General features: G+C 45.8%; 1 protein-coding gene across 1 annotated transcript in view; it reads right to left on the reverse strand.

The window, feature by feature from the left end:
• Nucleotides 1-15,235, reverse strand: part of LOC311229403 (uncharacterized protein) — a gene marked incomplete at its 5' end in the record, with an annotated part of 76,335 nt that extends 61,100 nt beyond the window's left edge. The window contains one exon of the mRNA XM_084315487.1: nucleotides 15,174-15,235. Coding sequence (XP_084171613.1) covers nucleotides 15,174-15,235 — 62 coding nt within the window. The remainder of the gene's footprint in view (nucleotides 1-15,173) is intronic.
• Nucleotides 15,236-19,531: the final 4,296 nt, after the last annotated feature.

The raw sequence follows: 19,531 nt of genomic DNA on the forward strand, positions 1-19,531 counted from the left end.
TGTTCCTGGAGTGGTAGTTGTAGAGTAGATCTAGGTTAACTGTTGTTCCTGGAGGGGTAGTTGTAGAGGAGTGATCTAGGTTAACCGTTGTTCCTGGAGTGGTAGTTGTAGAGTAGATCTAGGTTAACTGTTGTTCCTGGAGGGGTAGTTGTAGAGGAGTGGTAGTTGTAGAGTAGTAGTAGCTGAAGTACAACCACACACACACACACACAACACAATAAACACATATACACACTAAACAACGATGCATACAGCAGAGGACATACTGTTGGACACCAACCCGTTGATAAAGAACCTAATTCTCAAGGTTGGTCTCCGTTGGCAGAGGCGTACAAAGGCCGGGGACACAAAATGGCCTTCCGGAGGTACTTTTGATCTCGACATATGCGAAGAGATGAATGTAATGATTCGTAACCACAAGCCAGGCGACAGCAGCAAAAAGAGGTTGAAAAAGAGGACAGAAGAGTTGGGGGTAATGAAGCTCTACGCCCAGAAGGGGAGAGCATACAGGCAGGAAGCTTTAGCGCTAAATCAGAGAGAGACGGATATAGGGAAACCAACATCCCCACCTTATGTCACGCAATTGCCGGTGGGCACTGTGACAATAAGAGGAGAATATGAGGAGACGGAATTAGGGACCCCTGCTAGGTCAGAACACGTCACTAGGTCAGAAACCCCCGCTAGATCAGAGACCTCCCTTAGGCGAGATACCCCCCCTCCCAAACTGACCCCGCAGGACCTCTATCCGAAAAACCTGGCGGCATATGGCGAGACAGTACGTCGGAAGTTGTATGATGCAGAGGAAAAGGAGGTAGAGAACCTGGGCAGGCAGAGGGAGGGAGTCGGGAGGAAGTTAGAGGAAGAGGCCCGTCAAAATGTGGCACAGCAGACATCAGGGAAACACGGGGCGTGTGGCCACACTAAACTGTTGAATGAGGAGGAAGATGAGAATGACACAAAACCAGGACAGGAGAAAGGAAACATTACAGGAACCCTGACTTTCGCCCCTACATTCGTGGGAAGTGTGACGAGCACAGGCCAGTTTCCCCTGCTAATAAAGGGGAACGATATCTTTCACATGCCATGGTCACCTCTAGACATCGATGGTTTAATAGTAAGACTACCGGACCTTTCAGAAGGAGCCTCCAGGTGGATCACGCAGTTTGAGGAAAATACGTCATCTTTTCTGCTAGCAGTAGGTGACGTCAAATCCCTGTTGACGCGTTTGCTAGGAGTTGGTGCCTGCCGGGACATCATGGGTGACACATCGATGCGAGTGGCATGCGACACGCAGGCCCATGATGGAGACATATTCAACGCGCATAGAGCGGCGTTGTGGTACAAACTCAGGAATCAATATCCATCACGTATTAATCCGGCAAAACTGGCAGGCAACCCCATAATGGAGACGGAAGGGCCTGGCGCCTATGTGAACAAAGTACTGAAGGAGTGGAGAGGTGAGCTAGGACACAACCCAGAGATTGACCCGTTGCAGAGAACGATGTTTAGAGAAAGTGTGATGAGAGGGCTTCCAGAGGTGGTTAAGAATAGACTGGAAGACGTGGTGGGGTTAATGGACATGACTTATCCTTTGTTCTGTGCACATGTAACACATAGTGTGGAGAAGCAAAGGGCTCAGGAGCAGAAACTCAGGGATCAGGATAGAAATGACTCAAGGAAGTTAACTCAGCAACAACTGCAGCCCCAAAGGAGGTTGCAGGCAGTAATGGTGTCATCTGCGACCTCTCCACCCATGCAGGACCAGGGACCCCCGCCTGCACCTCAGGTAGTGAGAAGCTATGGCTATAGTTCACAGAACCAGGCGTTCAGGCGGCAGGCAGGGAATGGGCAATCAGGCCCACGGTTTACACAGGGACCGGGGAACGAACAACAGTTTCCCCGTTTCCACTGTTGGAACTGCGGCATGCAGGGACACAGGGAAATGAGATGTAGGCAACCATACCGTCCCGGCTCGGAGTATGGAAGACCCGTGCGCCAGGGGGAGTCACAAGGGCCCCACGACCAGGGGGAGACAGGAGGGCCCCGAAACCAGGGGGGTAATCACTAGGGGTGCCCAGAGAATGCGACGGGGGGAAATCAAATGATTGTGGTTTCCAAGGGAGCTGAGCAAGAACCTATTCTGCAGGTCCTAGTGGAGGGCAAATTAACAGAGATGATGGCAGACACTGGAGCAGGTTTTTCCTGCATAAAGCAAAAATACGCCGCTCACTTACCCCAGTCTGGACAGTATGTTCGGACGGTCGGATTCTCGGGAAAAACACAATTAATACCCACATCAGATCCAATCTCTATGACGTATAACAACAAGACCATAACAATACCTGTATTAATTTCGGACAGCACCCCGCGCAATCTCTTGGGACGAGATGCAATGTGTAAACTAGGCTGTAAAATCCTATGTACGCCTGAGGGGATTCAAATTGAACAAGACGTGTACCAAATGATGCTACAAGGGACGGGGGAGAAAGAGGCCACTGTGTTCTGGCTGGGCAACATAGATGCAGAGCTGCAAAGGGTCTGTGCCCCCTGGGAGCCATTTCTGAAAACCCAACTGCCTCAGTCTAGACAAACAAACATGGAGGCACATTGCACACTACAATATTTGACGAATAGTGACCTAGTTAGGAACAAGGCATGGTTGCAGGGACAGCCCGAGCAGGTGCAGATTGACTCATCTGCGATAATTGTAGGGAGACAGGGCGCGGCGTTGAGGGTTAACACGGGTAAGTATCTACGGGAACAACATAGACTAAGAGACGCCGCCCCACACATCACTCTGAGAATAAATCCTGGTTACGAATCCGAACATCTAGGTTCAATGATACAGGAATCCGAGACTCAAAGGTGGGTCTCCACGGAATCTCCGCTAATTTGGAACAGCGCAGATGGGAGTTTCATAAAAATAATGATTTCCTTTTCGGTTTTGGCAAAACCGCAAGTAATCAGATTACCAGGAGACCCTTGCGTTATTCCAGAGGCGGATGCTTTGCTGGAACAGGACATGTTGGCGCGCACCCCGGAACGGTTGTGGTCAAAACACGACACAGATGTGGGTCTAATATTGTCGGCACAGCCAGTGAAGGTCAGGTTAAAGAAGGGTTGTAGGCCACCCTTTATCAGACAGTATACAATGAAGCCAGAGTCGGATGAAGCTATATCACATCAGATTGAGGGACTGTTAAAGGGGGGAGTGCTCGTCCCTTTCAAATCCAGATGTAATACACCTATCCACCCAGTGCTAAAGGCGGACAGGGCTAGGTACAGACTGGTACACGATTTGAGGGCGGTGAACGACGTGGTGTCTGGACCAGAGGCGGAAGTCGCTAATCCACACACCCTCCTGACAAACATCCCGAGTAGCTCGCAGTACTATACGGTCATTGATCTCACGCAGGCATTCTTCAGTGTTCCATTGGAAAAAGAGTCTCAGTATCTGTTTGCTTTTACCCACAGGGGGAAACAATACTCTTACACCCGGTTGCCACAAGGGTTCGCGCACTCGCCGCATTACTTCTCGAAGGCGCTCAAGGAAGACTTGCAAGGAGTGTGCGACACACTACTCAGCACGGTTTTACTGTATGCAGATGACATTCTAATCTGCTCGGATACACGTCAGCAGTGCCATGAGGACTCCATCAAAGTTTTGAGTGGATTAGCCGTGGGAGGCCACAAGGCATCCCGTTCAAAACTGCAGTACTGCCAGCCAAAAGTTGAGTACTTGTCTCGCGTCATTCAAAAGGGCATAAAAAGCATCTCACCCACGCAGCTCGAAGCTGTATCCAAGGCACCTAGGCCATTGACGGTCCGACAGATGATGACGTTTTTAGGGATGACTGGGTACAGCTCTGAGTGGGTGGAGGACTATACGATAGCGACAGCGCCGTTGAGGATGATGATAAAAGAGGCGGGTACAGACAAGCTTCGCGCTCCCTTGACATGGACCGAGGAGGGGGAGGACGCGTTCATAAACATTAAGCGTCTGTTGTTACAGGCCCCTGCCCTGGCGCTGCCGGATTATGAGAAGTGTTTCCACCTATTCGTCTCACATAGAGCGCAGCATGCGACAGCTGTCCTGACTCAAACACAGGGGGGGAGTGGGAAAAAACAACCGATAGCATATTACTCTAGAGCTCTTTCGCCGGTAGAGCAGGGTCTGCCACCTTGTTATCAGGCCCTGGCCGCAGCACATTTGATGTATGAGAAGGCAACGGCCGTGACAATGGGATATGACATTTGCATTTGGACACATCACAAATTGGCAAACTTGATTGAAAGAGGCAAATTTGTTCTGACCAGCCAACGGCAACAGGCTTACATGAGGCTCCTGCAGTACTCGGACGTTACGATAAAAACATGCCACGGCAGTAACCCGGCGGATCTGGTACCACTCCCGAGCGAGGGTCAACCGCATGAGTGTGAGGTGGAGGTACAGGCTTTCGTGAAACTCCGTCCTGATTTGGGAGTCGACCCGCTCGCGATAGCAGAACTCTCACTTTTTGTGGATGGGTCCTGCTATCGGGAGGGGGAAAATTTAAGGTCAGGATACGCCGTCGTACAGTGCAAACCTAACGGAGAAACACTAACAAGAAAGGCCGAACAATGCATGCAACCATGTTCGGCCCAGCTTGCAGAACTAATAGCACTAACAGAAGCATGCATAATAGCTAAAGATCGCACGGTTAACATCTTTACAGACTCTGCGTATGCGCATGGCGTATGCCACCTATTCGCGGCCATTTGGAAGGCAAGAGGCTTTAAGAAATCGGACGGCTCACCGATCCTTCACCACAAGCAGGTTGTGGCGCTTATTCAGGCTGTAAAGTTGCCCAAAAGCATTGCTATCGTAAAGTGCCAGGCACACAGAAAAGACCTGTCCTTTGTGACGACGGGAAACAACGCGGCGGACGAGGCCGCGAAGGCGGCGGCTGCGGTGCCGTCCACGGCTGTTCTGATGTTTGCGGCCGAACTGACGACTGAGGTAACTGAGGATAATTTGAGTGATCTTCAGGACTCAGCCACGCAGGCCGAGAAACAGTCGTGGACGGAGAGGGGGGCTGTAAGGGGGGCAGATGGTCTGTGGAGGAGTCATAACGGTTTAATAGTCGCCTCCATCGATCTTCTGTCCTTAGTGATACCTGAGGCTCATGGTGTTGATCACTGTGGAAGAGCAGAGACCCTGAAACGAATCACGAAAATGGGATTTTGGTCCCCAAAGCTTCAGGCACAAATTGACGTTACACTAGCCAGGTGTTTAACATGCTTACAGGGCAATGTGCGCAAAGGAGTACCGACAGTGGCGGCTTACACACCCCTCCCTGAGGGACCATTCAGACATCTGATTATGGACTATACAGACATGATAACGCCAGTGCAGGGCAAACGATACCTCCTGGTAGTAGAGGACTGCTTTAGTCGCTGGATTGAGGCCATTCCATCTAAACACAAGAACGCGGACACAGTGATCAAGTTCCTGTGTCGCGAGGTCATTCCGAGATTTGGAATTCCCACGATATTACAAAGCGATAATGGCCGCGAGTTCATCGACAAGGTGGTTAAAGGGCTGATGCAGAAATTAGGTATAAGACAGCGCCTTTCCTGTGTCTATAGTCCCGGGTCGCAGGGGAAGGTGGAAAGGGCCAATCTGGTCATTAAAAACAAACTGTTGAAAATCTGTATGCAAACTAAGCTTAACTGGATTGATGCTTTGCCGCTTGCTCTGATGGCTATTAGAAGCAGCGTAAACCGCCAAACACAGCTAACACCGCATGAAATGCTTACAGGCCGCAGCATGCCAGCACCGCCATTTAGACACCTGGCTAGGGGCCCGGCATTAGATATTTTTGAGCAAGATCTGAAAAAATATCTTCAGCAAGTGACTAAAATACATGAAGCTGTGTTTCGACAGGAGCAGAGAAAGGAGAGAAAGGGGGAGAAGGAGGCGGAGAAGGAAGCCACCAAACCGAGACTGATCCCTGGGGACTTGGTCTTCGTAAAGGTCCACAAGAGAAAGTGGTCATCACCCCGGAGAGAGGGCCCGTACGAGGTGATCCGATCGACTGGAACGGCAGTCCAAGTCAAAGGATCAGCGACCTGGTTCCACTTCAATCACTGCATAAAGGCCAGCGGCGATCTCTTGGGGGATACAATCGATCGCAGTTATGCAGAACCCGACATGGAGGGTCCGAGACGGCAACTGGAAGGTGCAGTGCCTGCTGATGCTCCCGCAGATGTTGGCAGCAGTGTGCGGACGGTCGGCCGGGCACAACGACGTCATTAAGAACCGTCACGGTCGACCCGTCCTTGAGGATGACGGGTTTGAGTGGGTAGGAGTCCCACGGGGTCCCGCTCAGGCTCAAGTACCAGCAGACTTTCATGACCAGGCTCAGAATCAGGCGCCCCCTTTTCCCTCCATCGAGGAAGGGGGGGAGAAGATAAGACTACAACCAAACGGGGTGTTTCCCGTAGGACCGCAAGGGCATGTTTTTGATTTTGACCATTCCCCCGTTACAGGCGGGGATACTTACCATTATACTAACGAGCATCGGGTTGTGGGGGTAGATAGGAGAGTTGAGCCTGTCCCGAACCAATCACAGGGGACAGGGGTGAGGGGAAAAAGGGAGGTCAAGGACACTGAGTCGGAAGAGGTGGGGGGACAGGATATGTTCCAGAGGACAGCCGGAACGTTGAGGGACTCAGTGGGCTCACTCTGGGCCAGGTTGAGGGGTTTGCTTCCTTCCGGGGAACAAGATGGGGGCGACTATGACTATGACGAGGAAGACCCGGAGGCTGACCCGATGTATAGGGCGGCTTTAGGGAATGAGTGGTTTAAGTGGGTCCAGTACACGAGCGCGCAGAATCAGATAGAGGATTGTTATGTCTGCTCCAAGGCACGTCCGGATAGGCTGCTGGTGAAGGGCACGAAGTTCAGTTGGGCTCAGTGTGACAGGGACGCAGAGGCATGGGAGGGGCCCCATAATAGTCGCCCTTGGTGCGAGGCAGAGTGTTTGGGGTTTCTCGGCTCTAGTCGTTTTAAGGCGGCAGGAAACGTCACGGATTTCAAGGATGTCACTATGCGGGAACGGTGTAGGAAATTGGATGTACGTGTGCAGGGGGTAGCGACGGGGTTGCCAATACCCAGAGGTGTCAAACTATGGCTGACCAAGGATTTCGAGTGCTTGCAAAAGGAGGGGACCCGGGATGTAGGGGAGGTGGCAGAGGGGCGGTGCACTACTATTTGGAGCATCACGACTAACTGTACGAAAGAAGGAAAGTGTGGACACGGGGTCGTGTTAAAGGGAGTGGATACCAACCCACGGCCTGTAGCTTGCCCTTTTCATGTCCAGGATATGGCACTGGCGGACCAATACTGGCTCTGCGGCGGTAGGAGGTTGAGGAATACACTTCCTTTAGATTGGTCAGGTAGATGTGCCCGGGTTCAGGCGATCATGCCAATGGTGGTCCTACCATTATCAGTGACGGAAGGACCTTCTGAGTCTCCTATCTCTCGAACGAAGCGTAGCTACAAGGCAGACCCAAGGGTGTATCTGGACAGCATAGGACAGCCAAGGGGCATTCCAGCCGAGTTCATGGCTAAGAATGAGATTGCGGCAGGGTTTGAGTCTATTCTGCCATGGATATCGGTCAATAAGAACACCGGGTGGATCAACTATTTGTTTTACAATCAGCAGCGGTATCTCAATTACACCGAGGAGGCGTTGGATGCAATGGGGGACCAGATGCACGCGACCAGTACGGTGGCGTGGCAGAATAGACAGGCTCTGAACTGGTTAATGGCGGAGAAGGGTGGAGTCTGTTCCATGTTTGGACAGTACTGCTGCACATTCATTCCGACGAATGTGGGGCCAGGGGGAAAGTTCTCCGAGGCCATGGCTAAGCTGAAGGATTTGAGGGAGGAATTGAGGGGGAATTCTGGCCGGAATGAAGAATGGTGGGGGAGTGGGGTGTTGGAAAGATTGGGACAGTGGGGAAGCATAGTGATGCAGACGGGGATATCCATCGGGGTGGCAGGGTTGATATTGGTTCTCCTTTTCTGTTGTGGTATGCCTCTCTTGGGTAGGCTGGTAACTTCACACGTAACGAGCCAAATGCTGATGGTGGGACAGAAAGAGATTGAGCCACAAATCGGGCCATATCCTCAGCTTTATGCTGCCTTAGAGGGAGACGAGGGGATAGAGGATTAGGGGTATGGTGAGGTAGGGACATTTTCTTTTTGTTGGTTCTTTCCTTTAAGAGTGACGGGGGATGGTCTGAGCGCAGTTTTGTTGGTTTATTCCTTTAACTAGGAATTTTAGTCTGATTTTCTAATGATCCTTCGGCATAGAGATTGCAACCATTGAAAATCATTGCATTGTTTTTTATTTTTTTATTATTTTTTGTTTATTTTACTTGTGGTCCTGGTCAAACCGGAATGGGAAGGGGCATCGGCAGAGTGTCGGTTCTGAGCCTGAGGAAGCATTGAGAAGAAGTGGTCGGGGGATCGGTTCTGGGGACTGGAGGGACAAAAGGGGGGGGCTAACGCAGTGGGCAAGATGGGCACCTCCCGTCGAAGATGGGGGGACACGTGGTGAGGTCGGTACCAGCGCCTCCCGTCCAGGCATGGGGACATGCTTCTACGAGGACTGGAGGTGTGGCGTGGTGGTTGCTGTATTGGCAAAATGTGACTTTTGGCAATACGGTGAGGAGACTATGGCGTGGGCATGGAAGGGGGGCTGAGCGATGGACACTGGGACTCAATGTTATGGAAGAGACAATGTCATTTTTTTTTGGGAGGGATGTTCTATGTTTAGTTCTGACGGTCAACTTCTCCTTTCCCTGATGAGAGTCGCGGTTTCCGGCCGGAACTGTGGCTCATTTGGTAAGCGGTGGAGGTTGGGGGGATTTGTCTGTCAGGTTAGGATTATAAATTGGGGTATTTTTTTTTTATTTTTTTTTATTTTTTTGATGTTTTATTATTACTCTTGTTTTGAGCGGTTTTGTGTTTATTGTGAGAACGGTAGTCAGCCTTTGTTGGTCCGTTAGGGGTCCAGTGAATGAAGTAAGGTTTCTTGTTTAGTTAGACGTTCACATTTTCTTGGTTATATGATTTGGGTGGGACTAGGGATAGCCCCAAATGGGGGAATGTTGGGGAAAATGTGTATACGAGGGTGGAGGTAGGAAAGGGGTTAGTCTTGACTAGTTTAATATAGGTCAACTAGCAGGGCTCAAAGACACTAGGGCGACAGTCTGGCTGATGTTCTTAAAACAGCCTCAAGATAGCAGATGGACATTTCAGTACATCATATCGTGTGTTCTAATCTTGTGTCTTTTCTCTCTTACACACATACACAGCACACACACAGACACAGCACACACACACAGACACACACAGTCGCACAGACATACACACCGACACACACACACATTCCCTGTGTCACAATACACACATACAATACACACACGTCTGTACACAGACGCACACACACACAGACACACACACACATACACACACACACACACAAACACACATATCTCACTCTCTCTTCATGTTCTTAATGTTTTACATCATATCGTGTGTGGATATCATATCTTGCTTATCTCTCCTCATGTTCTCTCTCTCTCCAATGTTAAATCTACGTATCATCTTAATGTACGTCATGTCAGATCTGACATGATGTGACACGTCATCATATCTGTCATGGGGGCAGGACTGAGAGGGGATTTAGGGACAGGCAAAGGGTTCCAGGACAGAGTGTTTTTGTTCAAGCTGTGGCGATCATCTTTGACCCATAGCTCTTGCTGTTAACGAACTTCTTTTCTTAAATAAATTACCTATTTGTTACAATTGGAAATATCGTCTCCTGCTGTGTCAAACAACCTTTCCACAACAGAACCTTGCTAAGCTCCAGGCCATCAGGGAAAACCCCTCCCACCCACTATACACAGACTTGGCTGACAGGAGGAGCATGTTATAGGCTCACTCTACCTAAATGCAGCACTGAACGGCACAGGAAGTCCTTCATTCCGACAGCCATCAGACTATACAATGCATCAATGTGCCTCACTGTATCACTGAGCACAGAGTGAGTTACCATCTTCCTGGACTCTTACTTTTTAAACAGCACTGTGCAATATTACACCTACTGTAGACTTCAGTGTATTTTTACTGTATTTATTTACTGTATCTTTTATTCTATTCTTAGGCCATTTGTTTTGTTATTCTTATTCGTGACTTGTTCTGTCTAAATGTTTAATGTTGAGTGATTTGCAGTGTCAAATTTCCATCAGGATAATACATTTCTATTCTATTCTATATCTTTGAAAAGTCTCCATTTATTCAACACTTCTGAATTCACTGACAAACTGAACTGAACTGACAAAAATAAGGTGCATAAAAAAGCAAACAAAATTCCTCCACAAGCTACTCACCATCATTAGTAGAGCGGCAAGCGGCGTTTGGGGACAGAGTGAAATCTTCTTAAAACACTGTCCCTCCACTCATTCCTGAACTTTTTTGTTAAGTCCTTCTCAAGTGCCAACTGAATTAAATTGGCCTTGCGTCGATGAAGCATTCTAAGGCGATGTTCTGTAAAGACGTTCTTGAGGGTAGAAAACGAATTCTCACAGAGTGCCGTGCTAGCTTCAGTAGTGTTGTTGTTGACATAAGTGCCCACTAGGGCTGTCCCCGAATAAGGATTTGGATAGTTGACTTTGATAAAAAAAAAAATAAAAATAAAAAAATTTACCAGGGGGGGCACAGCTGACTCAGTGGGCGGGCCCGGCCCCCTAATGCCCGCCCATGGCGCCGGGACTGGACTGTACAGAGTTAAAAATTCAAACCCCAACTTCACTTGTATTGCAGAGCCAAAGCTCACCTACAAGTCAGCAAACACATTGAAATCCCTCATAGCATGTGATCCACGAGGTTCTGTAATATTTTGTTCAACTCTTTTCACTGGATCTATGTCTGACAAAGAAATAGTTAGGCAGAGCAACGTTATTAAGCTAATGAAAAATCTGCTTATCAAAGATAAAGAAATTAAAAATTGTGTCAGAGAGAGAGGATCCCTAACATAAGGTTGACAAACATCAACCAGATCTGGTATGTTGTGAGTATGCTGTCCAACTTCCAGCCAAGAATACCATTACCTGATAGCTCAAGCCACAACCAATGGGGTAGTCCTTTCCACCTACTGCTACCTGTATAGGGGTCTGGTTAACGATGTAGTTTATAGGTGTGCCTCTCATTCCTCTCAGTGTCTTATATATTTCCTCACTGATTCCTGTTATTATTAGCATTGTTGGCACTGCTGGTATTGCTATTATGTATATCACAAACATTATTATTATTATTTCCTATGACCAACATCCACCTAATCTTAGCATACTATGGGTATCATAATGATGTAACCTATGCGTATATGATTGCCATATATATTGATGGAATCGGATGAGTCTGATGATGACAATAATAATATTATTATAACAGATTCTCAGAATAATATTCACAATTTGATCTGTAATCATTATAAAGATTTGCCTCAGGGTCAATGTCATTGAATATATTATATTCAATGACATTGACCCTGAGGCAAATCTTTATAATGATTACAGATCAAATTGTGAATATTATTCTGAGAATCTGTTCAATAATCTTAATATGGAGGGTTTTTCAATCATACACTTCAATAGCAGAAGCCTATATACAAACTTTGTCCAAATTAAAGACTACTTAAACTCATTAAACCATACATTTCAAGTCATTGCAATAACTGAGACGTGGCTAACAAATGCAAGGGATGTTGATTTTATGTTAGAAGGTTATGAACATTTCTGTGTAAACCGGATAAACAAAAGGGGTGGTGGTGTTGCATTTTATGTACAGAATGATTTTCAATGTAGAGTTATTGATACTACAATTGTTAATGATATCATGGAGAGTTTGACAATTGAAATTCACTCTGCTAAAGTTAAGAGTATATTTTTGAGTTGCATATATAGAACGCCTGGTTCTTGCATTGATCAATTTATGAATACCATAGGTGATATTTTTGAGAAGGTATGTGATAAAAAAATCTTTTTTTGTTTGTGGTGACTTTAATATTGATCTCTTAAAATGTAATGAACATAAACTAACAACAGACTTCTGTAATGCAATGTTTAGTTTTGGTCTCTGGCCCCTTATTAGCAAACCCAGTAGGATAACTAAAGATAGTGCCACACTTATTGATAACATATTTACGAATGTTCATGGCCAAGCAACAAGTGGTTTGTTCTTAAGTAAAATCAGTGATCATTTTCCTATTTTTGTGATTCTACATAATTTAAAGGAAAAATGTTCAGTTGATGTAAGTGAACCTTCTTGTAAAATTGTAAGAATTAGGACACCAGAAAGAATGGAGGCCTTAAGGATGGACCTTACAAACTACAACTGGGATGAGGTGTATGTTGACGATCCAAATCAGGCATATGATGCTTTTTTGTTGACGTTCACAGAGCTATACAACAAACACTGTCCTATTAGAAAGAGCTGGGTGAAGGATAAATATAAAGGAAAGCCATGGATGACCAAAGCTACGCAAAGGGCGTGCAAAAAGAAAAACTTACTTTACAAGAAATATTTACAACTGAGAACAAGTAAAAGCGAAGAAAAATATAAGCTGTATAAAAACAAACTGACTTCCATTATGAGAATACAGAAGAAGGAATACTACAATAAAATGTTAGAAGATAGTGCAAATAATATACAAAAGACCTGGAAAATAATCAATCATATTATTCGAAATAGAGGCTATAAATCTGAATTTCCAAGCTATTTTCTAAATAGCTCAGATGCTAAAGTGGACAATGTAAAAAGCATTGTTGAAGATTTCAATGACTACTTTGTGGGTGTTGGAACTACTTTGGCCAGCAAAATTGTTGTGCCTGATGATAAAAAAGATATGTTTAATAATCTTATTAATGATAATATCAGTTCTATGTTCCTTTGTGGGGTAAATTAACTTGATATAATTGATATTGTAAGTAAATTCAAAAACAAAACATCAACTGATATAAACTCCATTGATATGGTAATTATTAAAGAAGTAATTGAGTCTATTGTAAAACCTTTGACCTATATATGCAATCTGTCTTTTCAAAGAGGTGTTTTTCCTAATAATATGAAACCAGCAAAGGTAATACCAATATATAAAAATGGAGATAAACATCAAATGGACAATTATAGACCAGTGTCCCTACTTCCTCAATTTTCAAAAATATTAGAGAAACTATTTGTGAAACAACTGGATCTTTTCATTGGCAAATACAAAATACTGAGTGAACACCAGTATGGGTTTAGGAAAAATAGAAATACTACATGTGCAGTGATGGAGATGGTAGAAGAAATAACTAAAGCAGTTGAAAATGACAAGTGTTCTATTAGTATTTATATTGACCTACAGAAGGCTTTTGATACAATAGATCACAGCATATTAGTGAGAAAACTGGAGAAGTATGGGATACGAGGTATAGCTAACTCTTGGCTAAAGACCTACTTGGAAAACAGAGCAATGTGTGCAAATCAATGACACTGTCAGGATTTAGGAAGGTCACCTGTGGAGTACCTCAGGGATCTGTGATAGGTCCAAAACTATTTATACTTTATATTAATGATATGTGCAATGTTGCTGAACTGTTAAAGTTTGTTATTTTTGCAGATGATACAAATTTATATTGCTCAGGAAGTAATTTAAAGGAACTCTTGCCTGATATTGAAAGAGAGCTTGAAACTCTCAAAACTTGGTTTGATGTTAATAAATTGTCTCTCAATATTAAGAAAACTAAATTTATGGTTTTTGGAAATCGAAAAGAAATAGAGGGGGAGATAGAGTTAAAAATATGTGATGTAAAAATAGAAAGAGTTTTTGAGATAAAATGTCTAGGGGTAGTTATTGACCAGAAATTAACATGGAAACAACATGTTAACTATATTCAAGGAAAAATATCTAAGTCAGTAGCAATATTGTATAAATGTAAGGATATATTAAACTACAAAGCCTTGCACATAATTTACTGCTCACTTATACTTCCTTACATTTCTTACTGTGTGGAAGTATGGGGGTCGACATTTAAAAATACAGTAAATCCAATAGTCGTACTGCAAAAGCGGGCCATTCGGAACCTTTTCAAGGCTGGTTACTATGAACACACAAATCCATTGTTTATAAAGTCTCATATTATGAAATTTAATGATTTGGTTTACTATAAAAATATGCAAATAATGTACAGAGCTAAAGCAAAGTTACTCCCAGGTGGGGTGCAAAGGTTTTTTTCAACACATGAAAGAAAATATGATTTGAGAGATATTTGTAAATTTACTGTTCAGAAAGCTAAGAAAGGGATTAAAAGGAGGTGTATTTCTATTATTGGGGTTAACTTGTGGAACAATGCGGATATACAGTTAAGAGTAATTCGATTTTGGTTTTTAAGAAAAAGGTTTGTAAAGCAATTTTTGAAAAATACAAGGGTGAATAACACTGTTTTGTTTGCTTTTTTTCTTTTAGAATACTGTTTTGGAATGTACATTTTTGTATTTTTTATTTAATTTTTTTCAATGCTAAATTTTGAAAAACTACAAGGGTGAAAAACACTGTTTTGCTTGCTTTTTTCTTTTCTTTATAATACTGTTTGAGTAAAAAAATTAAAAAATCTTTTTTGGTAAGAATATAGGACAGGCACATATAAGCACTATGCTTCAGTCTGTACCTTTTTCAGTCACTGTAAATAATCAAATATTGATAAATGATGTATATTGTACTTTTTTTTGATGACTGAAAAAAATAAACTACTACTACTAACTATTCACTGTAGAAATGTATCGGATGTTGTGCCTAGGCTATTATTCGTTCACATCAAACTGCATGACGGTGCAAACATCTTTTTTCAATAAACTGAGCACCATTTTGCCTTTATTACCAACTGTATCAGTGTTTTTATTGTGCTTTGAAACGACCTGTCTAATTGTCTACCTTGTCTAATTTCCCACGGGATAATAAAAGTATTTCTATTCTATTCTATTCTATTCTGTTAGGAGTGTAGGTGGGGATCACTGGTCTCCGTTTGCGGTTCAGTTTGGCTTTTGCCACCACTGCAGAGGTTATAGGCTGGCCTGCTACCTTCTTCCCTCTGGGTTTATGCCACTGCTGTGGCCGACTTGTACGGGAGGCAGTGTCTTCATTTTGGGCACGAGAAATGTCTAAACTGTACATGAGCCCAATGATGTGTGCACGTACCCTGGTGCCCTATGGTTTCAACAGAAATGAGAAGGGGAGAAAAGAAATAGGCTACTGTTTGAGAACACTGCTCATACTAGCTGCTACTTGAATATAGCTCCCCAGTGCAGTGGGACTAGGCTACTCATTGAACCTGGTGCAACCTACTTTAATGTAGCCTGCCTATCACTAACGTTACATAAATGACACAGCTGTCGGGTCTAGCTACTGGCCTACACAGTGGCTTTGACATAATGCAAATCCAATGTCTGCCTGACTTTAGCCCTGCCCCACCTACTCAGTATACCGGGTGAGTGAGAGAGCTTGTATACTGCGTTGGACCACTAGCCTAAACTAAAATGTATCAGCAATACTAGTAATCATGGATTATAGTCATAGTTCTTGTAATCTTCAATCAAGTCAACTGTAAGTAATGCTTGAGAGTAGCTAGCTAGCTAACGTTATCTATAGCTAATGCTTGCATCACCATGGAGGTCAAAGGTAAATGTGTATCTCATGAACGTACTTTTCCACTGCATATTGTAACCCTCTCTGTCTGCTTCTAGATAGAGTTGTTCCGATACCGATACCAGTATCGGAAATGCCGCAGATACTGCCTAAAATGCTGGTATCGGTATCGGCCGATACACAAATTGTAGCCTCCGATCCCATGACGTCATTTTAACAGCAGATACACTTTCTTAAATTCCATTGTCCCCGACAGTGCGGTGTGATGGGGAGCTCGGACGGGATGTGTTTAGCTGGTGTTATGATAGCATTAGCTGAAAAGCTAGCTAGTTGGAACAACATCCGCCCGTTACATCAAATCAGATGATCGCCTGTCCTTTCTCCAGGACCTGACACTGTCCGTGACCGTCTATCAACAATAATGCACCCACAGTGAATCGTATTTAAGTTAAGTAGCTACTGACTAGCGTTAGCTGACTAACGTTATCAAATGTCAATGCGGGAAGACGAGCTAGGTCAGCTAGCTTAGCTTGATACCGGTACCGTGGCTAAAGTTGGTGCTATTCATAATCCAGCAATAATGTCTGCAGACCTACAAGCAAAGTACAGCAAGTTCCAAGTGCCAAAGGATAAGAGTCTGAGGCAGAGTCTCAAAAGAGAATGTTGAATATTTATTTTGCATCGAAAATCACAACATGAACGTTCTATCTGCTACTAGCTTACAGACTGAGTAGGGTATACCTGCAGAGCCACTGGGTAGCGAGTGCAACACCGTCTAATGTCCGTGTGGATCATTGGAGTAGGGTATATCTGCAGTGCTGCAGCCCCATACTCGTTGATTAATGATACTAATACAAATCTATACAATCACCTGTTGTTGAATAAATACAATTACTTTCTAGTTATTACTAAAAAACAGTATATATAAAACAGTATCTGTAATAAAAAAATAAAAAAAAATTAAAAGTATAATTTATATAATTATTATTATTATTATTATTTTTTTTTAATGTATGCACTGGTATCGGATAAGTATCGGTATCGGCCGATACCCAAAGCTTAGGTATCGGAATCGGATCGGAAAGGAAAAATTTTTATCGGAACATCTCTACTTCTAGATGAAATATTTGCGTTATCTTAAAAAAACAGGTCTATTACCTGCTGTGGTAAATCTGACAATTGAACTTGAGCTCCCCCCGCGGGCCATCGTCAACAGTCATTCACGGTCGACTTTGTTTGTCCAAGTTTTCAAAGGGGCCGTGGCTTAGCGATAGGTCTATTGGCAGTGTTAAAGAGTGGGAAAGCCGGTGGGTGGGTCCTGGCTGTTGAAAACAGCGACTCCTACAGTTCGGTCGGGGCGCCTGCTCAGCGAGGAAAGAATCTAAGGGAGGTAGTGTGATCCTTCCACACATTACACCCCCTCAGTGAGAGTCCGCGCTGCCAGGTGAAAAGAAGCGGTTGTTTGGCTTCACATGTGTCGGAGGAAGCATGTGATAGCCTCCACTCTCCCAGACCGACTGTAGGGGGTAGGTGCGCAACGACCAGGAAGGGGATTGGGAATTGGCATAACGACTAACATTGGGATGGGAGAAAAACGGAGAAAAAAGGAGGGGGAAAAAGAACAAAAAAAACAAAAAAAAACTATTGGGTTATCAATGTTTAGAATGCATCTTAAAGCGCATGACAGTAGCAATAACGACAGGTTATGTATATAACCTAGTTATATGAGTACTGGCTAAGCGTCCCGCTCTTAAGCCATTCCGAGATATACCTCATCTCATGTACCTATTGTACGCCATCAACGAAAAAAAGTTATAATATAAGACACTAGGCATGGTCACCAAATACTCTTCCTCGCCAAAAAAACCCGTTTCCAGGAAAAGATTCCTCAAGGGAACTCAGGGCCGCTTAAGAGCGGGACGCTTAGCCAGTACTCATATAACTAGGTTATATACATAACCTGTCGTTATATTAATGTACTTGGCCATCGCGTCCCGCTCTTAAGCCATTCCGAGATATGGGGTAGAGCGGACGCGAGGCCCGACAGATGTACCCCCTGAGGACCCGTAAGCCCACATCAAGGGGTTGGGGAGTCCCGTCACCCCATCCTTCCTAATGAAGGGGAGGGGGGGGGGCGCAGTCAACTCCACCCGAGTGCGAGCAAGAGGGAACTAGAACCCCTTGAACACACAGCACAGGCGGAACCACGTGTGACCTAACACACTGTGGCCCATACCCACACACTCCTCCTACCCTACCAAAGGACGGGAAGCAGGAAAGGCCACAGACCCCAGAACCGCCTGGGAGACAGAAACCCCGGTCATGTCCATGAGGTAAAACCTTACAAAGGGGCCCGAGGAGGACCATGAGGCTGCAGCACAGATGTCCTCCCCCGAGGCCCCACTCAGTAGAGCGGCAGAGGCTGCCACCCCACAAGTGGAGTGCGCCCTGACGCCCCCAGGGGGATCCAGCCCGGCCAACGTGTAGCAGAGGGCAATGCTCTCGCACAACCAATGGGACAGGCGCTGTTTCGATAGTGCTTTACCGGCATGAGAACCACCGTGACAGACAAAAAGCTGATCGGTGACCCTGAGGTCCTGAGTACGGCTGAGGTAAATTCCCAAAGCACGGACCGGACATGACTAGCGTGAGGAGGCGGATTAAACGCCTGAACCACAATATCCCTGGAGCGGAAGAACTCCGGATATTTTTAGGCACGAAGGCAGGATTAGGCCGCAGAGTGGCACCGCAATCGGAACGAAAGACAGGCACTGTGGACGTACCGAGAGAGCACAAAGCACACCCACGCGTTCAGCGGAGGTGACGGCCAGCAAGAACGCGGTCTTGAACGACAGCTGTTCCAACGGCGCTTGCTCAAGAGGCTCAAACGGGGCCAAGGACAACCGACGAGGACCAATTGAAGATCCCAACTCGGAGCCAAAAAGCGTTTTTCCGGCTTAACGCGTCGGGCGCCAAGCAGGAAACACTTCACAAGAGGGTGGCTGAACCAAACATCACCCTCAAATCCCTCATGATAAGAGGATATAGCTGCTGCATATACCCTCACCGTCGAAGCCGACAGTCTATCAAGGAGAGACTGGAGGTAACAAGGACAGTATCCAGGGGGCAGGACACCGGTCCCTGCCCCCGCCTTACACCACTCTTGGAACATACGCCATCTGCCCGCGTAAGCTTAGTGGCGTACCCTAAGTGGCGTACCCATCCCAACAACTGACCTAACAGATGTATGGGGAAATAATCCCAGGCGGCACTGCATCGGTCCCAGACCTGCCTGGCTATGTCCGGACGTAATCCCCACCAGTCAGGATGAGAACCGCCCCGCGACAGTACACCTGTACCCACATTCACCCTGCCGGGGATGTGGGGAGCCCTCAGGCCGCGCAGATGGAGGACGCCCATAGCCAGCCGCCCATAGCCTGGTGCAGACGGGGGGAGCGTACTCCTCCCCGTCTGTCGATATACGACACTGACGTCGTATTGTCCGTCCTGATCAACACCGGTTGAGGACCAGAAGGACCGCTTTCAATACCAACACATTGAACGTAGCGCAGACCGGGCAGCATGGTTTGCCAGCTGCCCCCTACTGCGTTGGCCCGACGCGTCACCAGCGAGGGAGGCGTCGGTGAAAAACGTGATGTGAGACAGCGCCGTAACCGTCCTGGGACGGAACCTCCCGAGCGTGTCGACAACACGCTCTGAGAGGGATGCCCATAGCACTCCAACCGTTGACTGGGAAGAGGAGTACTCTACTTCTAGTCTACAGCAAACCCCCG

This window comes from Notolepis coatsorum (assembly GCF_963971535.1).
Source record: "Notolepis coatsorum genome assembly, chromosome: 6".
Taxonomy (NCBI): domain Eukaryota; kingdom Metazoa; phylum Chordata; class Actinopteri; order Aulopiformes; family Paralepididae; genus Notolepis; species Notolepis coatsorum.